Source organism: Trematomus bernacchii, unplaced genomic scaffold (genome assembly GCF_902827165.1).
Source record: "Trematomus bernacchii unplaced genomic scaffold, fTreBer1.1, whole genome shotgun sequence".
Classification (NCBI taxonomy): Eukaryota; Metazoa; Chordata; class Actinopteri; order Perciformes; family Nototheniidae; genus Trematomus; species Trematomus bernacchii.
In genome coordinates this window covers 3,313,332-3,333,283 of record NW_022987513.1, presented here as the reverse complement: position 1 = coordinate 3,333,283, position 19,952 = coordinate 3,313,332, and the positions used below count along the sequence as shown (strand labels likewise).

Genomic DNA, 19,952 nt, shown 5'->3' with positions numbered 1-19,952 from the left:
CTGCCATGTTTATGCAGCACTGCACGTGGAGATGTGGACGCGCAAGTCGCGCAGATTACGTACATATAAACCTGCGGCGGAAACCCCTCTTGTCTGTCAGTGTGATTATGACTGATTTTATAAAAGTAACGAAGTAACGCGTGTCGGGGCAATGTTAGTAACTGTAGTGTGATTACTGAATTATAAAAGTAACGCGTTACACTACTCCGTTACCGACAAAAGTAATATTATTACAGTAACGCGTTACTTTGTAACGCGTTACACCCAACTCTGTTCACAACCTAATTAATAAATGAATTAAAAACTATTTCGTAAACCCTTTATAAGTGTAGTCTTATTGTAAAGTGGTACCGTCTCACTCTGGTGGACAGCATCTCAGATCTGGGGTCTTCTCAGTTCACTAAGCTCTTCATCCTGTAACAGACCGGGAGTTAGTGTAATTTCATTTTCACCTCCTGTGTTTGTAATCTAACTTCGCCCAAATCCTAAAGAAGTTACCTGGGGTCAGCTCTGCAGCACTAATTTCCGGACCACAATGAGATAATCTTCGATAAACCTCTGATGGGACATAGCAAAGCTGTGGGATATACTGTACTTAGATAAAGTAATTAGCATTAATTAATTAATTAATTATTTATTGCTTAACCTCTTAAGCACGGCGGTCCCCCCATTGGACCCCTCCCACCGTTTTCTTTTCGAGATAATGTCTCAGGGCTTCTTAACATTTATGAAACTATTAATGTGTAGCACCAGATTAACGGGAAGAATCTCAGCTAACTAAAGATATGAACCATTTTTACCAAAACAAAACACAAGTCTCATAAGAAGCGTCTAAATGACCCCTGAGCGAAAAAAGTCTAACGTACTGTGGCACACAATTCAAGATAAAGATACCCTTATTACTTATGGTAGCTGCACATACAATATAGCCGATTAAAGCTGAGACTCCACAGAGTATTTAGCTATAGTATCATCACTGAGCGATCCGAACTTGCGACAGGGGAAGCAAACACAGACATCACAACACGTACCTTTACGGAGCATTTACGGCAGATCGTCTCACCGTAGCTGTCAATTAGGTCAAAAGACGTGTTCAATGGCATTAAAACGAAAAAAAAAAATGCTACAACTGTTGATCCATAGGTTGATAATGTACCTGTGCCTTTGAAAAAAATATTTATAATCCATAATTACATTTTTTATGTAACAATCGGAGCGGAAAAGTTAGCTGCTAATGGTAGCCACCAGAGTGTATGCAGCTTCCGGTTTTGGTAACGCGTCACTCTCACTCCTTATTTGTTAACGTGTTGGTGTGTATATAACTTCCCCTCGATTCCATTGGCTCTAGCGGTTATAAAGAGATTTCATTCATCAAAATTGAGCAAGGGGGGCCAGAGATACGTCAAATCCACCCAAATGACCCCAGAAGTGGGGGTTTTTGGCTAAATCTCTCTAAAAAGGTCAAATTTCACTTGTTTTGCATCAATCTTGATACAGGGTACTTATTATATGTTGTACTTTGGATTCCTACAGCTTTTAGTCTACTAACCCATCATCCAAGGGTAGTTTTCACTATAAGTAAAAAAGAATCTTTGGACGGACACTATAATTTACAGTTTTTTACTATGTAAAATCTGAATTTTCTTTCAAATAAAAAACATCTATATTGATTCTGACTTTTCTACATCCAACTCACAGGTTTATCATTACTTTGAGAATAAAGATTATTAATTTAACCCTTTTAGAAGGGAAGATATGGTCATTTGTTCTGGGAATGTCATTTTCGAGCCTGAGACCTGAAAAACAGGCCCAGGACTTAAGAGGTTAACTATATAATGGATTTATGTTTTTTTTATGGGACCACCTTATGAAGCAATAATGCAGCAAGAAAAGTTCTACAATCAGCTTCAGTCAATGTTATGATGGCGAAAAACACAGTATTTGGCAAAGAGGAAAGCATGTGTGTTTTGTATGGTTGCAATTAGGAACATTTGGGAAATGTCAAAACGTTTTTGGATTCCAACCTATTCTAAAAACACATAAATGAAGCACATACAATAAGATTTAAATTAGATATAAGTATAAAATACAATAAAATAAAAATAAATACACATCCACAGAAATATATTTCTATAGAGTATCTAAAGAAATACCATTAAAAAATGCAAAATAAGTTAGAATTCACTGTAATAGACCAACCTGTTACTAAAATATATATAAATAGGATACTATAAATACAATGTGCCACTATCTCGCAAAACTAATTAAAGTAAAACATGATTTTTGTATCTACCCACTGATTTGGATCCATTCCAGAATTAATGGCGCTCTTCCTTGCCTATGCTACACACATACACCAAGTTTCATAGACATTGGGCAAGTAGTTTTTCCGTAATCCTGCTGACAGACAAACAAACAAAAACACCTAATTGGAAAGAGATATTATTTAAGACACCAGGACGTTTTCAGAATACACTGCATCTACGTGTATTGATATTTCATGTTCAGCATAATCAGAGAATTTTACATTGTAGCTTTACTCTGTAAAGTGAGCTGCCGTGCCGTGTCATGTAATATTGAGTACTGTGGAGCCCTCATGTCCTCCCAGGTCCCATCCACCACTGTCAGATGCCCTCAGGCATGGAGGCAGCCTTATTTGGCTATGAAGGGTCCCTTCTGCTCCAGAAAGAAAAGCACACAAAGTGTTGAAAGTATTATGCGCAGAAGACACTTAAGGCCATCATACTGCTACTGGGGGTACCCAAAGAACTGAAAGATGTTGTCCCAAAAAGAGTTTTAGGTGAAGCACGGTAGAGCTTAAGAGGCAACTCTAACAAAAAGCCTTCTGCTGGCTGTCTCTGCGGCTCTGATGGGATTTCTGACGCTTTTGGATACCATAAAATGCACAGGAGTAGCAGGCTTAGAAAAGACATGGAGTAAATAATTTAACAGCAAATCTGATGCGCCAAAGCAACCAAAGAGCTGAAAAATCCCACAGGATATAGGCCTACAGTAAACCTTTGTTATAAGTATTGTCCTCACTCAGACATGACCTGTTGTATTATCTCCGTCATGACCTGTTTTACTATCTTATTATCATGTTTAAAGCTTTATAGTGTATGTATTTATTTATTTTCCCTTTCCATTACCCTGAACAATTTGCACATGTTATACCTCACTGCTCTTTAAATACAATTTTCGAGTTTATACATTTTCATTTTAGTAATAGATTGTTCTATTTTAGAGTAACTTATTCTGTATATTTTATATTGTGTATTCTCTATTGAAATACATATTTTCTACTCTTGACATGTACACATTTACTGTTTATGTTTTATTGTATTTTTATTTCATTTTTTACACTTTTGAACTCATGTTAAATGCCTGCAGCTGTGATTATATATTTAATTTAATGAAATCTCTCTTCCTTTTAACATGTTTTTGTCTGACTGAGTATCCTATGGTGGTTCCATGTCTCTAAAATAGTTCTCATAAATAGTTAATCCAAAGACTAAGCCAATATTTCAATATTTTATATGTCCAACTGTCTGTGTAGTGCATGCATAAATACCCTAAACAGGTTGTATCATAGAAAGGTTACACATAATATGATAAGTACGTCTTTATCTGATCTAATATCAACACTAAATCACTTTACTGTATTCAAACTTGCAATTCCAATGTTGATGTATGTCGTTTTACAAAAAAATGAGAAAGCTCTGTCCTCTTGAATGCTAGAGTATTACAAAACATGCATGCAAGGGGCTTCCAAAACTGTCAGCCACACATACAGTCATCAGTTAGTCCATCTGAAAGCCTGCTAAATGAATTTGTAGGCAAACACGTCTTGCTGTAATTCCAATAAATCTAAACAAACAAAGTTATAGTGCCTCTACAGGGAGTCAACTCTATTAAGCCCGGTGCTTGTTTCCAAAATAAGACGTCTGTCTGCCATCCCAATGAGTCCAATGTTCAACTTGTTTAGGAAGCAAACATATTCCCTGATTCCATTAAGTGAACAAAAGATGCTTGTTTTAAAAAGCCATTGGACGTCTCGAAGCCAGTGCCACTTTGCACTGCGAGTTCACAAGGCTTTAACATGGTTAGAATTGACTGGCGTCTCTTGCAGTGTGTCTATTATGCCCTGATTACATTTGGGGCTATATATTTATAGTCCCTGCAGTAAGAACAATGACATGGCCCTCTCTTTATAATTAGTTGTGTCTCTGCCTCTCTTTCATTCGATTAGGTTGGAATCCCAGACGCTCAAAGTCTGAGCTTGAAACACTACCACAAATGGGTTAATGCAACCCAAAATTCATTACTACAACATTAGGTTTATCTCGTAGACAAGGCGTCTCTCTCTCTCTCAAAGGTCAGTGGATACACCCACGACCATTCACACTAAATCACATAGAATTGGCCTCAACAAATGCTATAAGAGCCGTCTCTCTCTCTCTCAATAACTGTATTTCAACCTCGAAGTGCTATGCTATATTTTTAATCAATGATGGCATGTCTGATACTGAACGCCTATTTTCCCATTGAGGTGCTTTCAGTTGGCTGCCAGTTAAATCGTGTTTTAAAAGTCTATATAAAGAACAGTTGCTCTAGGTAATATTCACTTCATACCATCCATTGAACTCACTTCAGTAGATACTATTTGAATACAATTGTTTATATTCAACCCAACATGGATCACTAAAAATGTAGTATTGAGTATTGGACACTGTTGGACAAATTCATGCTGAGTGGGACATGAATGTCTTTGGCAATAGTTGGTGGAACAATTCTACAAATGTCAACCGTGGTGACACGGTGACAATGAAAAAGACAGAGTATCACAATATACATTCATTCTGTGAAGAACACGAAGGTCTGTCCAAAAAAAAAGGAATGGCAATCCATTCAATCTTGATAATTCAGGACCATAACGAATTAAAAAACATTAGCAACCATGAAGCTACACCGCTAGCTTGGCTAGCTGAAAAGAAAAGGAAGGAGATGTCTTTGTAACGCAGTGAAACATCGCCTTCCTATTTCAATACATCCATTCTTCTCTTGTTGTATCATTCAGCTCCTCTGTCACTCTGCCATAGAGCTAAATAGCTAGCCTCTGGCTCAAGTGACGCTTGTGTTATGGAGGTCGAGCGAGATTAATATCAACCATACTTCATCTGTGTCATTGACTTTAGAATCGCTGATAAAACTATGTTTCAAGCTGACTGGTGGCTTTCAGTGCAGAACAAAGGGTAAGTGTGTGTACATGGCTGTAAATTATAATGTGTGCATGTGAACGGGGTAGATGTGTTTGAAGCTGAATTATCCAAGCTTGGAGTACCGCATGGCATGGAGTACTATCTACTTGATAAAGTATCTGACAGAGAGGATTACACATGGGTGCTGTACAGGCCTGGCAGAGCGTCACCAGTAAAGATACAAAGTGTTTCCTGGAGGTTCAAACACATTCTCATTGACGTCATTAAAGCATCAACAGCAACTGGTCTGCAGCCTTGTTGTGTCGCCATATTGATAAGGAAAGTTAGTGGCTAATTTTATAAACAGAAGGCTTCTTTACCTGATAAACACTAACTTGAAGCAGAATATTTCTCGTGCTGGGTTGCAGAGGGACAGTGTCATGGACGATGCTAATGTGAAAGTACCATAAATCTGCATTCTCTTTAATAGCCAACAGGGATAATTGTGTAGAGGTCTATAAGAAAATTACACCTCTTCTCACAATTTTCTTTTTACCTCAGTAAACATGCTCCGCATGTGTTTATGGTTACCTTTGCCATGTGTCAAGTGTTTTCCGGTTTAGGCGCTCTCTGTGGTTTCATCTTAGAACACTTTCACCTTGTTTTTTCAGGTACATTATCTGTGACATTTTGTCTAGAAGGAAATGTCCTGTTCAGTGTTTGGTTGTACTTAGTTCCACCTTCTATTGTCACTTGTAGTCCAAAAACAAGACAGCAATGTCCAGAAAGGAAGATGAAAAGCGTTCACCCTGAAGAAGTTGCCAGTTAATCAAAGGTCTGACATACACTATAGAAACACATTCATGCTCACATTAACACTTAAAGGCAATTCAGAGTCAACGATTAATCTAATTTGCATGCATTTTAACCCTGAAAAACACACCCAGGCATAAGGATAAAAATAAGTGTTAAAGCACCTCATTGAAGTTGCATACTTTCAAATCCATTACATTGAATAAATATACATATTTGTATCGTTTTTTGCCATACAGATGCTGTGATGTAAATGCCTCTTACATTGGTTGTAAGTACAATTTAAATAATTGCTCTTGGGGTATTCAATGTTAAGAATGTCGCTAAAGATGTTTTTGGGATATTTTTCAAAACATACAAATTGTACAATATGGAAAGTATAGCAAAGTCAATGCCCCTACCATGTGTATACTGTGGAAGTTATGTGCTGTGCCCCTTTAAATATAAAAAAACTGAGTGTTAGTAAAGTGCAACATTTGCATTGACTGTGTCAATCTGGAATAAATACTGTCTCTCATTTCTAACGTTCATGGATAATGTGTATGTAGCCTGCAGGCAGTACAGTGCCCACACATGTGTGTACTCTAAGATACAGAACAAAGCTCTTTAATGGAGATCATCATCTTACTGGCACACGCAAATATACCAAAGTCTGAGCTTTGAAAAGTGATATCATCATGAATCACTTCGGATAAGCATAGACAGAGGGTTTCATGTAACAACACATATACATATGATTCATATGTAATGCAAAATAAATGAAGGCAGAATGTCTTTCCTGCGTATTACAGGACAGATACTTGTTCCGGAATCCATTAATAAGCCTTTTTGTGGTAATGCGGCTCCCTGCTTTTGGAGCTCCACTAATCCCATCGTCTAGATCACAGTCAGGCTAAACAGACCCATGTGTTGTGACTATGATGTTACCACAATGATGTCATGATTAAAAGAAGGCATTACAGAGCCAAGGCAACACCTGACCTGAACTTAAGTTATCTTGCTGTCCTCTTCCTCCCATTTGTCATCAAAGTCCAACCTTCAGATGTGATACGTTCTTTACTGGTTTGCCCTTTGGATGACTTGCGAAGAACCCTCAGTGGCCTAACATTCTTCCGGATTTGTCCCAGGTGTGAACTATGACCACAGAGGTGAAATTCATGCAACATCACTCAGATTGATTGCCTTCTTCCTGTTCTGGCGCTTCTCTGGAGCTGCACCAGAGGAAAAAGATGGGGGCGTATCAGACCATCACTCTCAGTAGCGCAGAGTGAGGAAAAGCAGACCCAACCGCCGCCAGTCCCAAAACCTTTTCAGCGCATTGCCTGTGCTAGACACGAGGCCTCATGGACGCTGTTTCTGGGACAATTCACAGAAAGGAATAAAGTGTGATGCCTTCCAAACCAGTCCTCCCTCGATAATGCTTTTCTGAACCCCTCGGCTTTGATTACAAGTTATTACCCTTCAGTATTTCAGGAGCCACGCAGGTCATTTTGTGAGATCACTTCCTATCCCAAGCCTTTTTTGCCTTGTAACTGTCAGCCAGCACTTTGTTTCACATTGCACTCATTGCATTTCAGCTTTTGGAAATTATTTTGAGGATGAAATAGGCTAATTATAAGTGAACTGACACAGAAGGCATTACTGTACTGGTCCAGGTTCTTGTGATCTCAAGTCTTGACTACTGCATCTCCCTCTAGCAGCTGAACTGGTTTTTAACCTACAGTAGTTCACCTACACTACACCCCTCTTAAACTCCATTCACTGTTTACCAGTGGCTGCCCAAATCTACTTCAAGACTAGGTCAAGACATACATTCCTTGCTACACCTATGGTTAAACCATACACTCCAACACGCTATCCTGGCTTCAAAATGGTGGATCGTGCTCCTTATTGATATCAAGAGAGCAAAAACTCTACACATTTTCCATCACAGACTGAAAAACCCACCTTTCCTGCACCTTGTCACACATTATCGAAAAACGACACACCAAATGTATTCATTTGACCTACTTTTCTAAAATTGAACGAAAGCAACAAGGAAGATACAACGATTAAATACCATCAGTAGAGAATAAGCTTTTGCCTTGTCATCACTGCCATTTTGTCTCAAAACCTTTTCATCAGACAAATTATGCTTCCATTGATTTCATTGAAATAGTTGTGTTCACTCTTAACTCTGTTTTTTCTCGTGCTCACAAAGCTAAAGCAGTAGCTATAGCCTGTAGGCTGCACTAGAGCAAAAACTGGAACAGGCGACTTGAGGATTTGGTGCAGTGACATTGCGCAGATGTGAAGTGACAGGAGAGCTCTGTGGGATGCCAGCTAACTGACACCCAACTCGTTTTAATGACCAGATTAAGTATTAACTCTTCATCAAGATCCTTGGCTATTTTCCAAGGAAGAATAAGTAAATGAGTTAGGAGTAAGAGAATGATCAAAGTAATCCTTAATTTGACAATTAGTATGAGCATGAACGTATAACAAATGCTTTAGGTGATTTCTTACCAAATTTTTTGAGGAAAATATTCAATAACTCCACTGTTATTGTAGAGCCAACATAACGGAACCAACCACGGAGAAATTTGAAAAATACAGTCATACAGTAAAGCGCTAACAAAATCACTTAAAGGTCCCATGGCATGCTTTTCCGGTTATTACCCGTCCCCTTGTGTGTTATGTAGCTTTTCTGCATGTGAACGGTCTGCAGAGTCAAAAATACTCAAAGTACACCCTGTAGTGAGTAAAACTCTAACACAGAAAAGACCTGTCTGTGCTGCCCCAGAACGCCTCGTTGGAGATCTCCTGGGTACAGTGACGTGACCATACCCAAATGGACCAATTGGTCCAAATGGACCAATCCCGGACTTCCTCACACACACACACACTCAATCTTTTCTCAGCTGCAGCTCCGCGGATTTCTCAGCCTGAGACGGCGGGACGCGGCGAGGCTGTGAGTCTGTGTGTGAGCACACACACAGACTCACAGTCAGGCTGTGGGTGTGTGCTCGGGCTGGTTTCGGGCTGGGTTTAGCTTTGTCTCGCCGACCAGGAAACCACACCAGTAAGCCAGCTCACACTGTCCGCTCCTCGCAGCAGCGAGCCTCGCAACGTCCCGCCAACAAGGCACCCAGACCCCACGCAGCATTCTCATCTGTTTGTCATTACTGGTGTCATTTTCTGGTTGCTAATAAACGCCATTGTAACACATAAACACACATCAGAGCACACTGGGCTCACAGGGAGGGGGGGGCAGGAGCTCCAACAAGCCGTTTAGGACAGAGAGTGAATACACATACTATACAGAGATGCTGTATGACAAACCAATGTGAGTTTGGAAAATTGCACAATGTAAATCTATTCTATAGACCTCAACAATGGAATTATGATCAGTATAGAAATGGCCATGACATGGGACCTTTAACAGTCTCCTACTGGTTAGGTTTTTCGTAATTTGTTAGTGTAGTATAACCAACAGTAGACAATGCATGTGTGAAGGGTTTTTGGTAGCACTTCGCAGTATAACAGTGGAGTTATTTAACATTTTCAAAAAAAATCAAAGCATTTTACAGTATTACCAGTAGGAGACCATTAATATGCAAGGCAATTTTGTGTAGCACTGTACGAGTACAGATATCTAATGTTTTACACCAAAAATAACCAACAGAATTGTTCAAAAGCACATTAATCGAAACCTATTTTGTATTATAACCAGTAGCAGACCATTATTGTAAATGATTCATATCTTGTATATTTTTCCTGCATTGCACTTTGAAGACCCTCCCTGCACGCGCTTATAAATTCAGTATCTTGCCTTGGTATTTATTTTTGTTTTACTACCGGTAAAATCGTTTACGTATTATTATATTGGAAAAACAGTAGACGACCATCACCTGTCGATATGTAATAATAATAATAATAATAATAATAATAATAATAATAATAATAATAATAATAATAGGCATTTCAGTATGGATATTTCACAAAAAACTAAAGAAAAAGGTGGGCTTCTAAAGAGTCTTGAGTCTAAAGGTTATTATCTGGCATAAGTCATTTAAAATAAAGGCAACAATAATCATATTCATCCCAATGATCATAAGAATACATACACATATAATCTAATTCTTAATAGCCCACTAAAACGTAATAAAAACCAGAATAATTTGAAGTACTTTAAATGTCCTTCAGCTTTAATTAGCAGTGGCACAGCCTGTGCCACTGCTAATTAAAGCTGTTAATGGATTCTGTCTAAACCAAACAAATCCGGATAACTCCCTGTAGCCACGCCCTGAATCTGTAATTGGTCCGGATAGTGTGGCGCTGTCTGAGTTATCTGACTCATTAGAGAAGCGTGTGGTGGAGGACAGACGTGTGAAAGTACTCTTGACTTTCTCTGTCCTCACTTCGCTGCGCATGGTCCCAACGTGCACGTTCAGCCTGGTGGAGCAACATTAAGGACCACCCTTGCTTTTGCCCCAGTACCTGGAGAATCCAGGAAATGTGCATTCCCTCCTTTTATCTCTCGGTCATGCAGCAAAACTCACACACTCTCAAAAAAGGTTGTTGAAATGTGGATGTAGACGCCCGTCAGCGCGCCCCGATGAGATATCCAGTTGACGCAGCGGCTACCATGGCGTCTTACCATCCTTTCCAAGCTCATCGACCAGGTGCCTTGCCCTTATCAGCCTTCCTTAACGCCGCTCAGCCCTCCTTTTTCCCCGGGCTTGCTTTCCCAGACGTGGCGTCGCTGTCCGTGCCTCTCCCGGAGCACCCTGCCTCCGACGCGGGGCTGATGCGCGCAGCTCTGGGACGCCAGCATCAGCCGGTAACTCTCCCGCGGACACTGAAGAGCCTGCAGACAGAGGAAGAGCTGGAGGATGACCCGAAAGTCACACTGGATGCAAATCACTTATGGACTGAATTCCACAAAATGGGAACTGAGATGGTTATCACAAAATCGGGAAGGTACGTGGACGAAAATGAGCATAATGTTTTGTAATGAAGTCCTTGAAAGTGTCTTTATGGAACGTTGTTATTTAAAGTAGGCTATAATAATTTCATTTGTTTGTGTTTTTTACTATGCAATTAGGCTGTTTATTTATGGTGTTTATTTTTAAATATAATAAAAAAAGCTAAATCCGTTTCAGATCAGGCCCCATCACTTATTTCTAGGGTTCCTTTTAAATTATTGCACCGTTATTTGATTTTTCTTTGACAAAAAACAATTCCCACTCTGATAAGATGTTTAAATCGTCCAATATAAGGTTTAAAAGTAACACAAAATTGTCCGAAAAGACACAATGGGATGTGCTTGCTCGCAAAAAGTCAAAATATAAACTTTTAATGGATGATTCGTTTATTTACCTGCTACAGGAGGATGTTTCCGGCTTATAAAGTGCGAGTAGATGGTCTGGTTGAAACAGCAAAGTATATTCTGCTGATGGACATCGTCGCTGTTGATGACTGCCGCTACAAGTTCCACAACTCCCGCTGGGTGGTGGCTGGAAAAGCTGACCCGGAGATGCCAAAGCGCATGTACATCCACCCGGACAGCCCGTCCAAAGGGGAGCAGTGGATGAGCAAGCCCGTCGCTTTCCATAAACTCAAACTCACCAATAACATTTCGGATAAGCATGGATATGTAAGTAATTTAAATGTAATGATTGTAGGATTTTGTAAATTGACAAGGGGTGATAAAAAAAAAAAATCACATGTCATTTTTGTTTGTCTTTTTCCAGACAATTTTGAATTCCATGCATAAATACCAGCCCAGGTTTCATGTTGTGAGGGCCAACGACATCATGAAGCTTCCGTACAGCACCTTTCGGACTTATGTCTTCCCTGAGACCGAGTTCATAGCTGTCACTGCGTATCAGAATGAAAAGGTAACCCTCAGCCTCCCCACAGAGACTCACAGCAAATGTAATCTATTCCTGCATGTATTACAAAGGTTTCACCTGACTGTGTATTTAATGTAAGGAAATTAGAGAAAAACATGGCAGTTGGAATTGCAACTGAGTGGTCTTTTTAGGGTTAGGGCCCTAAAAGATTTAAAAAACGTGTCGAGCTGTACTTACTTTCTGATTTATTCATTTTCTCCTCAAGATTACACAGCTGAAAATAGACAACAATCCCTTTGCCAAAGGATTCCGAGACACAGGGAATGGGAGACGAGAAAAGAGGTATTTGTTTGACCATTTTGATTCATCATGATATTAAAGGACGTAAGGGTAGATCTAATCTCAATCTATGGTTTACAGAAATAAGCCGTTTACCATTTCTTCGCTGCACGAGAGCCAAGGCAAAGTGGACCAGGACTATGCTGATTCTGATGACTCGTGCGAACACCCCAGTACCAGAGATCCCTTGTATTCCCCTCGCGAGCTGGTCAGAAGCCCCCTGATGTCCACACCAACCTGTCCAGGTGGGTTACAGTTTTAATGTTAAAGCAGACTTTATGGTTGTGTTGATGAACCCAATTATGCTTTACAAACAAGTATCCTTTAAGCAGAAAACTAATAATGAAAAAAAGCATCAAAATGAATACTGCAGAACCCTGAGATACCATGTTTCTCTTACATTCCTCGTATACAAGAAAGAAGAATGTTATAAAAACACGGTATTTTTGCCTTCTTTCCCCAAAATACAACCGGGCCAGTACACTGAAAATACTAAACCGTTGACTTTAATTAAACGTATTATGTCAACAAATTACACATAATTGTATAAGGTTATTGAAAGCATATACTACGTTTAAATAAATAATCAAGTCAGTTCAACTTAATATTATTGCTTTCAACTTAACTAATACAATTATGCCTAATTTGATGACATAATACATTTAATTTAAGTCAACGTTTCAGTTTTTTCAGTGTGTGTTGCTTTTAGAGGAAAAGTGGGCTATGAGGTTTCATGAATTTACTTATTTCTAATTAAACCCCAGATATTTGTTTTCAATTTGCAGTCTTCAAACCACAAAAGGTGTTTTCATCCAACTGTTTGCCAGCAGTAGATCTACTCAAGACAGTCTGTATAAAGATAATGAAAATGGGTGAAGTTCCCCTTGAAGTCAATTTATATGATTAAATTGTCACAGAAATACCATATGGGAAAGCAAGTATACTAGGAATAACAACAAGGTGTATGACAAAGCTGACGTAAAAAAAGTGTAAACTTTCACAAACGAGCTGGTCAAAAAAAATCATTATACAGTAAGAGTTGGAGGGGAATGAAGGAAGGTTTTTCTGATTTAGATCTCTACATAATTTTACTGAATTTGGAAAGAAAAAAAAGAGCTTTGCTACAATGAATGAACTGTTTGGGCGCCTTGGAGTTTGTCATGCATGAACACTGCCTCCTCATGGCTCAAGACGTTTGTCATCTCTGTCCCCTGTGTTCTAAAAATATACTAACAAGGCAGAATCTTGCTCTTCTTACTTTTAACTGAACATAGTGTGTTGTTCCCACAGATGGCAATAATATTGGAAGTGACTCAGAAATTGATCTCCAAGATGAGGACAGTGCAGAAGCCAGTCGTTCGAGGATTGAACATACTTTCAGCGACGACAATCTGGACTTAACAACAGAGAGGACAACGTTTCCATCATCAGATAAGATTAACTCTTTGGAGATTGATTCTTTGAAAAAGCACGCAAGCGGAATCAAAGATGGGGTGCTGCCGCAGAGATTATCATCCCTCAACGGCGATTACCTTCAGACTTTGGATTACTCAAGTGCGCAGAGCCAACAGTTTCTTAAGTTCGGGTCACCTTTGTTGTTTCATCCGGGACAGTTGTCGGGGAAACCAGAGGGTGTGTTGTCAGCTCTGCCTGGAGTAGAAAATGGAGGACTGACATCTCAAAGCATCGCATCTTCATCGCCCTTCTTGTTTCACCTGTCACAGCAGATGCTTGCATCTCAGGTACGCTTTAACAGAAGTGTGCTACTCTAATATCACACATTTTTATATTCCATTAACATCATTATTTAAGAGCCAAGCGATACATTTGCCTTCTTTCTAATACCCAGCAGCGGGCAACTCATTTGCAAAATGACGTTTGATTGTATAGAAGTCTAAGAGAAAATGTCTCTACTTCTCACTTGATTAATTACCTTGAAATTCATTTTCCATTTATTTTTAAGGTCTCAATTGCTAACTTAAAGTCTACAACAATATGTTCTTTATGTAAATTATGATCCAATTAAGAGTAAAATGACATAATAAAGCAGGACGTGAGGGCGTGGCTAACTTGTGATTGACACTTCCGAGACATTGTCCAGCATGGGTTATCTCTGTGATGTCATCACCAACTTTATACTTATACTATAAATACTTCACAGTATTAAAGTTAACTGCAACATTTTGGTTTCCTCAAAAGGTCTTGTTCACGTTAAGTTGTACTTCGCTCCACCCTATGTGTCATTTCTAGCTCCAAAAAAACTAATAAGCGACGGCCAAAACAAAAAATTGAGTCAACAAACATTTTATATACAAGAGCACATCTTATCGTCTTCCACTACTCCAGGGTGATATATCCAGCCCTTCAAACAAATGTATTAAGGTAAACTGACCCTTCTACTTCAAGGCAACATGTTCAAAATTATTAAAAATCTATTTTTATATATCTATGATTATACCATGACAACATAGATGATACATTATGATTAATACAGTTCTTGATCACCAAATTGACCATTACACAGTAAGTGCAATGGGGTCTTAGTGACCTTCCATTTAACGTTCCGCCAATGACAAATGTTTTCATGGAAAAGTACTCAAATATTATGAATACATTTCATAAAAGCCAAAAACTGATATAACTGCTGGACTGTAAACAGGAGGAGAAAAAGCATAAAGTATGTGTCTTAAAGTGTTGGGCAGTATGGAAGTGGGTTGGAAGCGTGTAAAACAGTAAATCTCAGTTTAGGATCAAAACTGAACTTGGAAATAGATCTTGCAGCATGCTAATCTGTAGAGACAATGTGTTCCTGCAATGCAAGCCTCAAACACCACCAAGTCAAACTAATTTAGCCAGTGGTTTCCAACCTACAATGGGTCAAAAGATGAATTTGAGGGGGTGCAAGGCTAGGAAATAATGGGGTAAAATAACTCCAACATACAAAAATACTTTTTTCTTTAAAGCCACTCTCAGCTGCACTCGCAGTAGGGCTGTGACAACTTTTTATAATGTCTAATAATCCATCAAAAATATTTTTAAATAATCGATAAGTTGTTTGAATTAAATGTCAGAAAATGGTCAAATAATATTCCTTTAGGGTTTTCCAAAGCCCTAGATGTCATCTTAAAAAGTCATGTTTTGTCCACAACCCAAATATATTCATTTGACAGAAGATAAAATAAAACAGAAAATATTCACATTTAAGAATCTTGACTTATACAACGTTCACTCTTTTTGCTTAAAAAGTCAAAATAGTAAGGGATTAATTTAATAGTTGACGACTCATTGATTAGAAGCCATACAACCTGTGATGCAGGGACACAAACAGAATTGTCTCTATGGACACAAGCGGTTTTGTGACAGTACACTGTGCCCATTGTACAAGACTGTATGTGATAAAGTATCAGAACATCTTTTGGGTTTTAGGAGAGGAATTAACAGTTGTATTCTTTACTGCAGGGACTCTCACTGTCACCCTTTGGAGGACTCTTCTCCTATCCCTACGGCTACATGGCAGCCCCAGCTCTCCCCTCCTGCTCTGCGACCTCCACACTGGCCAGGAACCAGTGTTTTCGCAGCTCTCGGCCTTGGTTGCGATTCAACCCTTATCAGATCCCCACCACCCCTGCCACCTCAGGCCTCGCCTCAAGCTCCAACACCCAACGTGAGCTGTCCAAATCAGGGAGCAGAGAGTCAAGTCCAGTGTCTCACAAAACCAAGGCCAATCAGATGGCTGCTCCACCGAAAAACATTAAGGGTTCTAATACTGAACCCCAAAACTCACTTAAAGGACTTCAAAAACCACTTCCTCCACAATAGACTCTCCTATATGTTGTTAGCGGGTGAGGAACACGGACAACTTTATTACAATACACATAATTATCACCTAAAATAAAAATGTTGTAGGAGAAACTACAATAGACCTTTCTAATAAACACTGATTTGGTGATTTAAGACACCCACATATGTTACCATGAGGCTTCATTATATTGACTGGTGTTTTTGTGATATTAGAATTTATATATCATAATCGACCTGCTTTTGAAATAATGGTAGATATCCAAATGACATTTATTCCTTATTCAAATATATCAATTTATTTACCAATAAACATTGGGGTGTCTTGATATTTAAACATCAAATCAATTCTTATTGGAAAGTTCTATGTTATAAAAAAAGATAAAATCATGATCATAGGAATTCTTTTGGGAAAAATGAGCTATGCAATACTCAATGGCCAAAGTGGAGTGCTCTTGGACAATCATTTGCTTTATATATATCTTTATTCTGTATGATGGTGTTTATAGTTTTTTGTTGTCATTTGAGTTTTCACATTTGGTAAAGATCAAGACTAATCAAAGCCTTGTGAGACTGTATACTGATGATCACTGTTAAAGCTGCCATTGAGATATGAGAACATCTTATACCACCTGTTCACAGTTTCATATTCTGTTGATGTACCAAAGCTGCATCGTGGACTGGGAGGGAAGACTCAGGATTATTGTTTTTCCTTACCAAATGATTCAGGTGAATTGTTTTTGCATGTGTTTTTCACAATTGAAATAAAAATGTTGATCACATTTCTTGCAGTTGTGTTGTATGTTTATACGGCATTTAGATAGTGTGTGTTATTTTTCAGCTTTTTGTAAACCTGCGGCACATTGCATTCAAATATATGCCCCAAAACATCCCGCTGTGTTCAACGCTGCTCTGAACTCCAGAAACGGTAACACGTTTGTTACCAGTTTGCAAGAGTCCCAGTTAAAAGTGTTAGCAATTTCCATCTGAACATGTTTTTCAAAATCTGTGTGAAAATGACATATTACGTTGAAGAGATATGGTTGGGTTTTACTAATAACCAAAAGGTGGGGCTATTGGTGTAATTTGTATCAATGTTCCGCACATTTAGAACTAAGAGTTTCATTTTATAAATATCCTGTTTTGTTACTGTAGTGCATACTGGGAGTAAAATAATGTGACATGTTACATACTTTATCCGTCTGTATGTACAACATGTCCAGGTCTGGTCGTCATGGCCTGTTAATTGCATCAAGCCATGCCATCAAAAGGTTACCAATTACAGACAAATGGTAAGTGCTACCCAAAAATAACTCATAAGTTGTGTTTGTTGTTATCTAATTATGGTAACACAAATTGTGACATCAAAGGAACACAGTGTTCAACAATTGTTCTGATATGCCTCATAGTTCATGAGTTATTAGACAAAACCGCGGCGGCACTTTTAAATACATGTTTTAATATATTATCGCCACCTGTGTGCCACATTTAAATACTTTACCATGTATTGTATTTTAGATATTGATGAATATATAAAAAAACTTTAACATAAATCAAAAATCAAAATAAGCTGAATTTTAAGGATTCTATTTCTAAGTGACACGATGTAACAGCTTCTTCCCTTCTGCTACCGGCCTCATTAACAATGTCCGGGACCCCCGCTAACACCGATTCCTACCCACCCCACAGACATTATGCATTACATTAATGCACATCATGTGAACAACATATTGTTCTTTTTTTATACTGTGAGCCATGTTCATGTTTATGTCTCATTTTGACAACACATTTATTGGCACATTTCCGCACAGCCTCCACTTTAAATTATAATACACAGCAGTTTGTCATATATTCACTTAAAGTTTTTTTGTTTATTTAGTATATTTACATTTTGTGTAAATACTACTTTATTAGTTTTAATGTTAAATCGTATTTTTTTGGTATAGCTTTGTTTTTATAATGGTTATATTTTTGACCTTCTCTTACAACTTATTTTCCTATGTTGTTTATGTTTGCACCACCATACACCAAAGCATTTGTGTTAACGAACCTGGCAAGAAAACTTGATTCTGATATGTCATTTTATTCTGGAATCACTGCTTCATTGTATTGTTTGTAAAGCTTCACTGCGGGCTCATGGTGGTTCTGTGCATCACCTGCTGCATGCCATGCCCTTGGCCACAGCAGTGGTGGCTGAGCAATAAGAGTGAATGAGCACGTCTGCGGTCCTGTGCACTTCATTCCATATGCATGAGTGCAGCTCACTGCTTGTGAGGGCAATTCCCCAAACATCTCTGCCTGTGACAGCAAAGCTACACTTGAGTTGCTAATCCCTCCACTCGTACATCTGCTCAAGCTGCTCCGAAAAATACTTTATTCTGAATACATCAATTACTTATTGACTAGTGTAGTCGATGCGGGGTGTTTTGAAATATTTCTTGGGTATTTAGAAGTGGTTGCCCTTTCCACACAGTGTAAGATCATGATTATTTATTATGTTAACGTAGGGCACACAAAAAAGAGCTGAGTGGTTGTTGTGATTGGTCAACCGCTTAGAGATGTCCCGCCCCTTAGCCTAACTGGTAGAAGCACGCGTGCCACGTAATGATGTCACTATGTCACGGAAGTAAACAAAGGAGTCCAATGGAGGCGTTTGGTGGGAGAGAAACTCCTTCTGGAGGGAACTTCGGAGATTTAGCTTTTGCAGACCATTTACATGCACACAAGCCTATGTAACCCCAAACATAGCATAATAAGGCCCTTTTAAAACATGACCCTCCATAGTAAAACTGTTCCCTATTCACTGTAGCTGCTGGTTGAAAAAGGTCTGGGGATCTCCGGGCAAAAGATTTGATCTGAAAACTCTCCCCCTGTGCTGGGCTCCTCTCAAACCTCTATTGTGTGCATTTTCTTCTTCACTGAACGTAGATTTATAACGAAAAATAAATCTCCACTGGCTCAAAAAGGTAGCGGGAAGGTCAACTGCAAAGTTTTGCAGACAGCAGAAAATATCTCCCTGCAGAGTTCTGGGGGTGGGGGTGCAATACTATACATGCAGGGCAGTTATCTCACATTGCATAGTGTGCAGAAAACTAACTGAAAGACTATTACAATAACGCACAAGGAGGTTAATATTTCAAAAACATGGTGCTGCCTGTTATAAGTGATCTGCAATGTGTCAAGAAGAGAAGCAATTCGCCATCTCAGGTCTGGGATTTCTAAATTAATCATTATCCTTTGCATGACACGGTGTCAAAGCAACATCGTGCTTCTAGACTCACATATTCCTGGAAGAATACTGAGCATATTGGTGCTCTAAATTTCCTCTGAATGTAAGTGCTGGGATGAAATAAATGTCAACACAGATGGCTTAAAGAGACTAGAAAGTAATCTAGCATACAATATGAATAATGCTTTTAACAGGGGTGTGTCAAAAAAGCCTGTGTAATCATGAATAAAGTACTAGAGTTCGTCCTGCGGGGCTTTGTCGGAGTGAGGATACAGAAAGGTGAGATGCTTAATTTATGAATAAAAAAAGGAGTGGAAATTATTTTGTGTAAAGGCTTGTGAAGGGGAAGGTTGAAGGTGAGAACATTTGTTGACATTTTCTCAAAATGCATTTTAAATAAGGGACTTCAGTTATACCGTTTTTGGCTCCTTTCATTTATAATGTATTTACATGTGTGTACTTTGTATCTGTATGTTTTGTATTATTGTGCCAAAAATGGATAAAGTTTCAGTTCACCTACAAATAAATTACATATAAGATAAATGTAATCATTCAAACCTCCCTACTGATCTTTATTCTCCCATTTCATTTGTACTTGTAAATGTTTTACATCAATGTATCTTATATCATTTAAATATATATGATAAGAAAATAGAAACAAGAATAATAAGGTCAAATATGTACTCAAATATGTACTGTTAAAACTGTATTTTCTATTGTATTGTATTTCTAACGCAA

The 19,952-nt window shown here is 38.6% G+C and overlaps 1 protein-coding gene across 1 annotated transcript; it reads left to right on the top strand.

The window, feature by feature from the left end:
• Positions 1 to 10,608: 10,608 nt before the first annotated feature.
• Positions 10,609 to 16,006, top strand: LOC117499419 (T-box transcription factor TBX2b-like). Its single transcript, XM_034151791.1, has 7 exons — positions 10,609 to 10,973; positions 11,382 to 11,649; positions 11,747 to 11,893; positions 12,114 to 12,190; positions 12,269 to 12,432; positions 13,478 to 13,929; positions 15,647 to 16,006. Exons 1-7 carry the CDS (start codon positions 10,609 to 10,611, stop codon positions 16,004 to 16,006), a joined length of 1,833 nt encoding a protein of 610 aa, XP_034007682.1.
• The last annotated feature ends 3,946 nt before the right edge of the window (positions 16,007 to 19,952 follow it).

Excerpts from the sequence above, each read along its gene's own strand:
- LOC117499419 (XM_034151791.1), top strand. The coding sequence starts at position 10,609 with ATGAGATATCCAGTTGACGCAGCGGCTACCATGGCGTCTTACCATCCT. Across the intron at positions 10,974-11,381 it reads GTTATCACAAAATCGGGAAG|GAGGATGTTTCCGGCTTATA; the intron begins GTACGTGGACGA and ends TACCTGCTACAG. Across the intron at positions 12,191-12,268 it reads AATGGGAGACGAGAAAAGAG|AAATAAGCCGTTTACCATTT; the intron begins GTATTTGTTTGA and ends TATGGTTTACAG.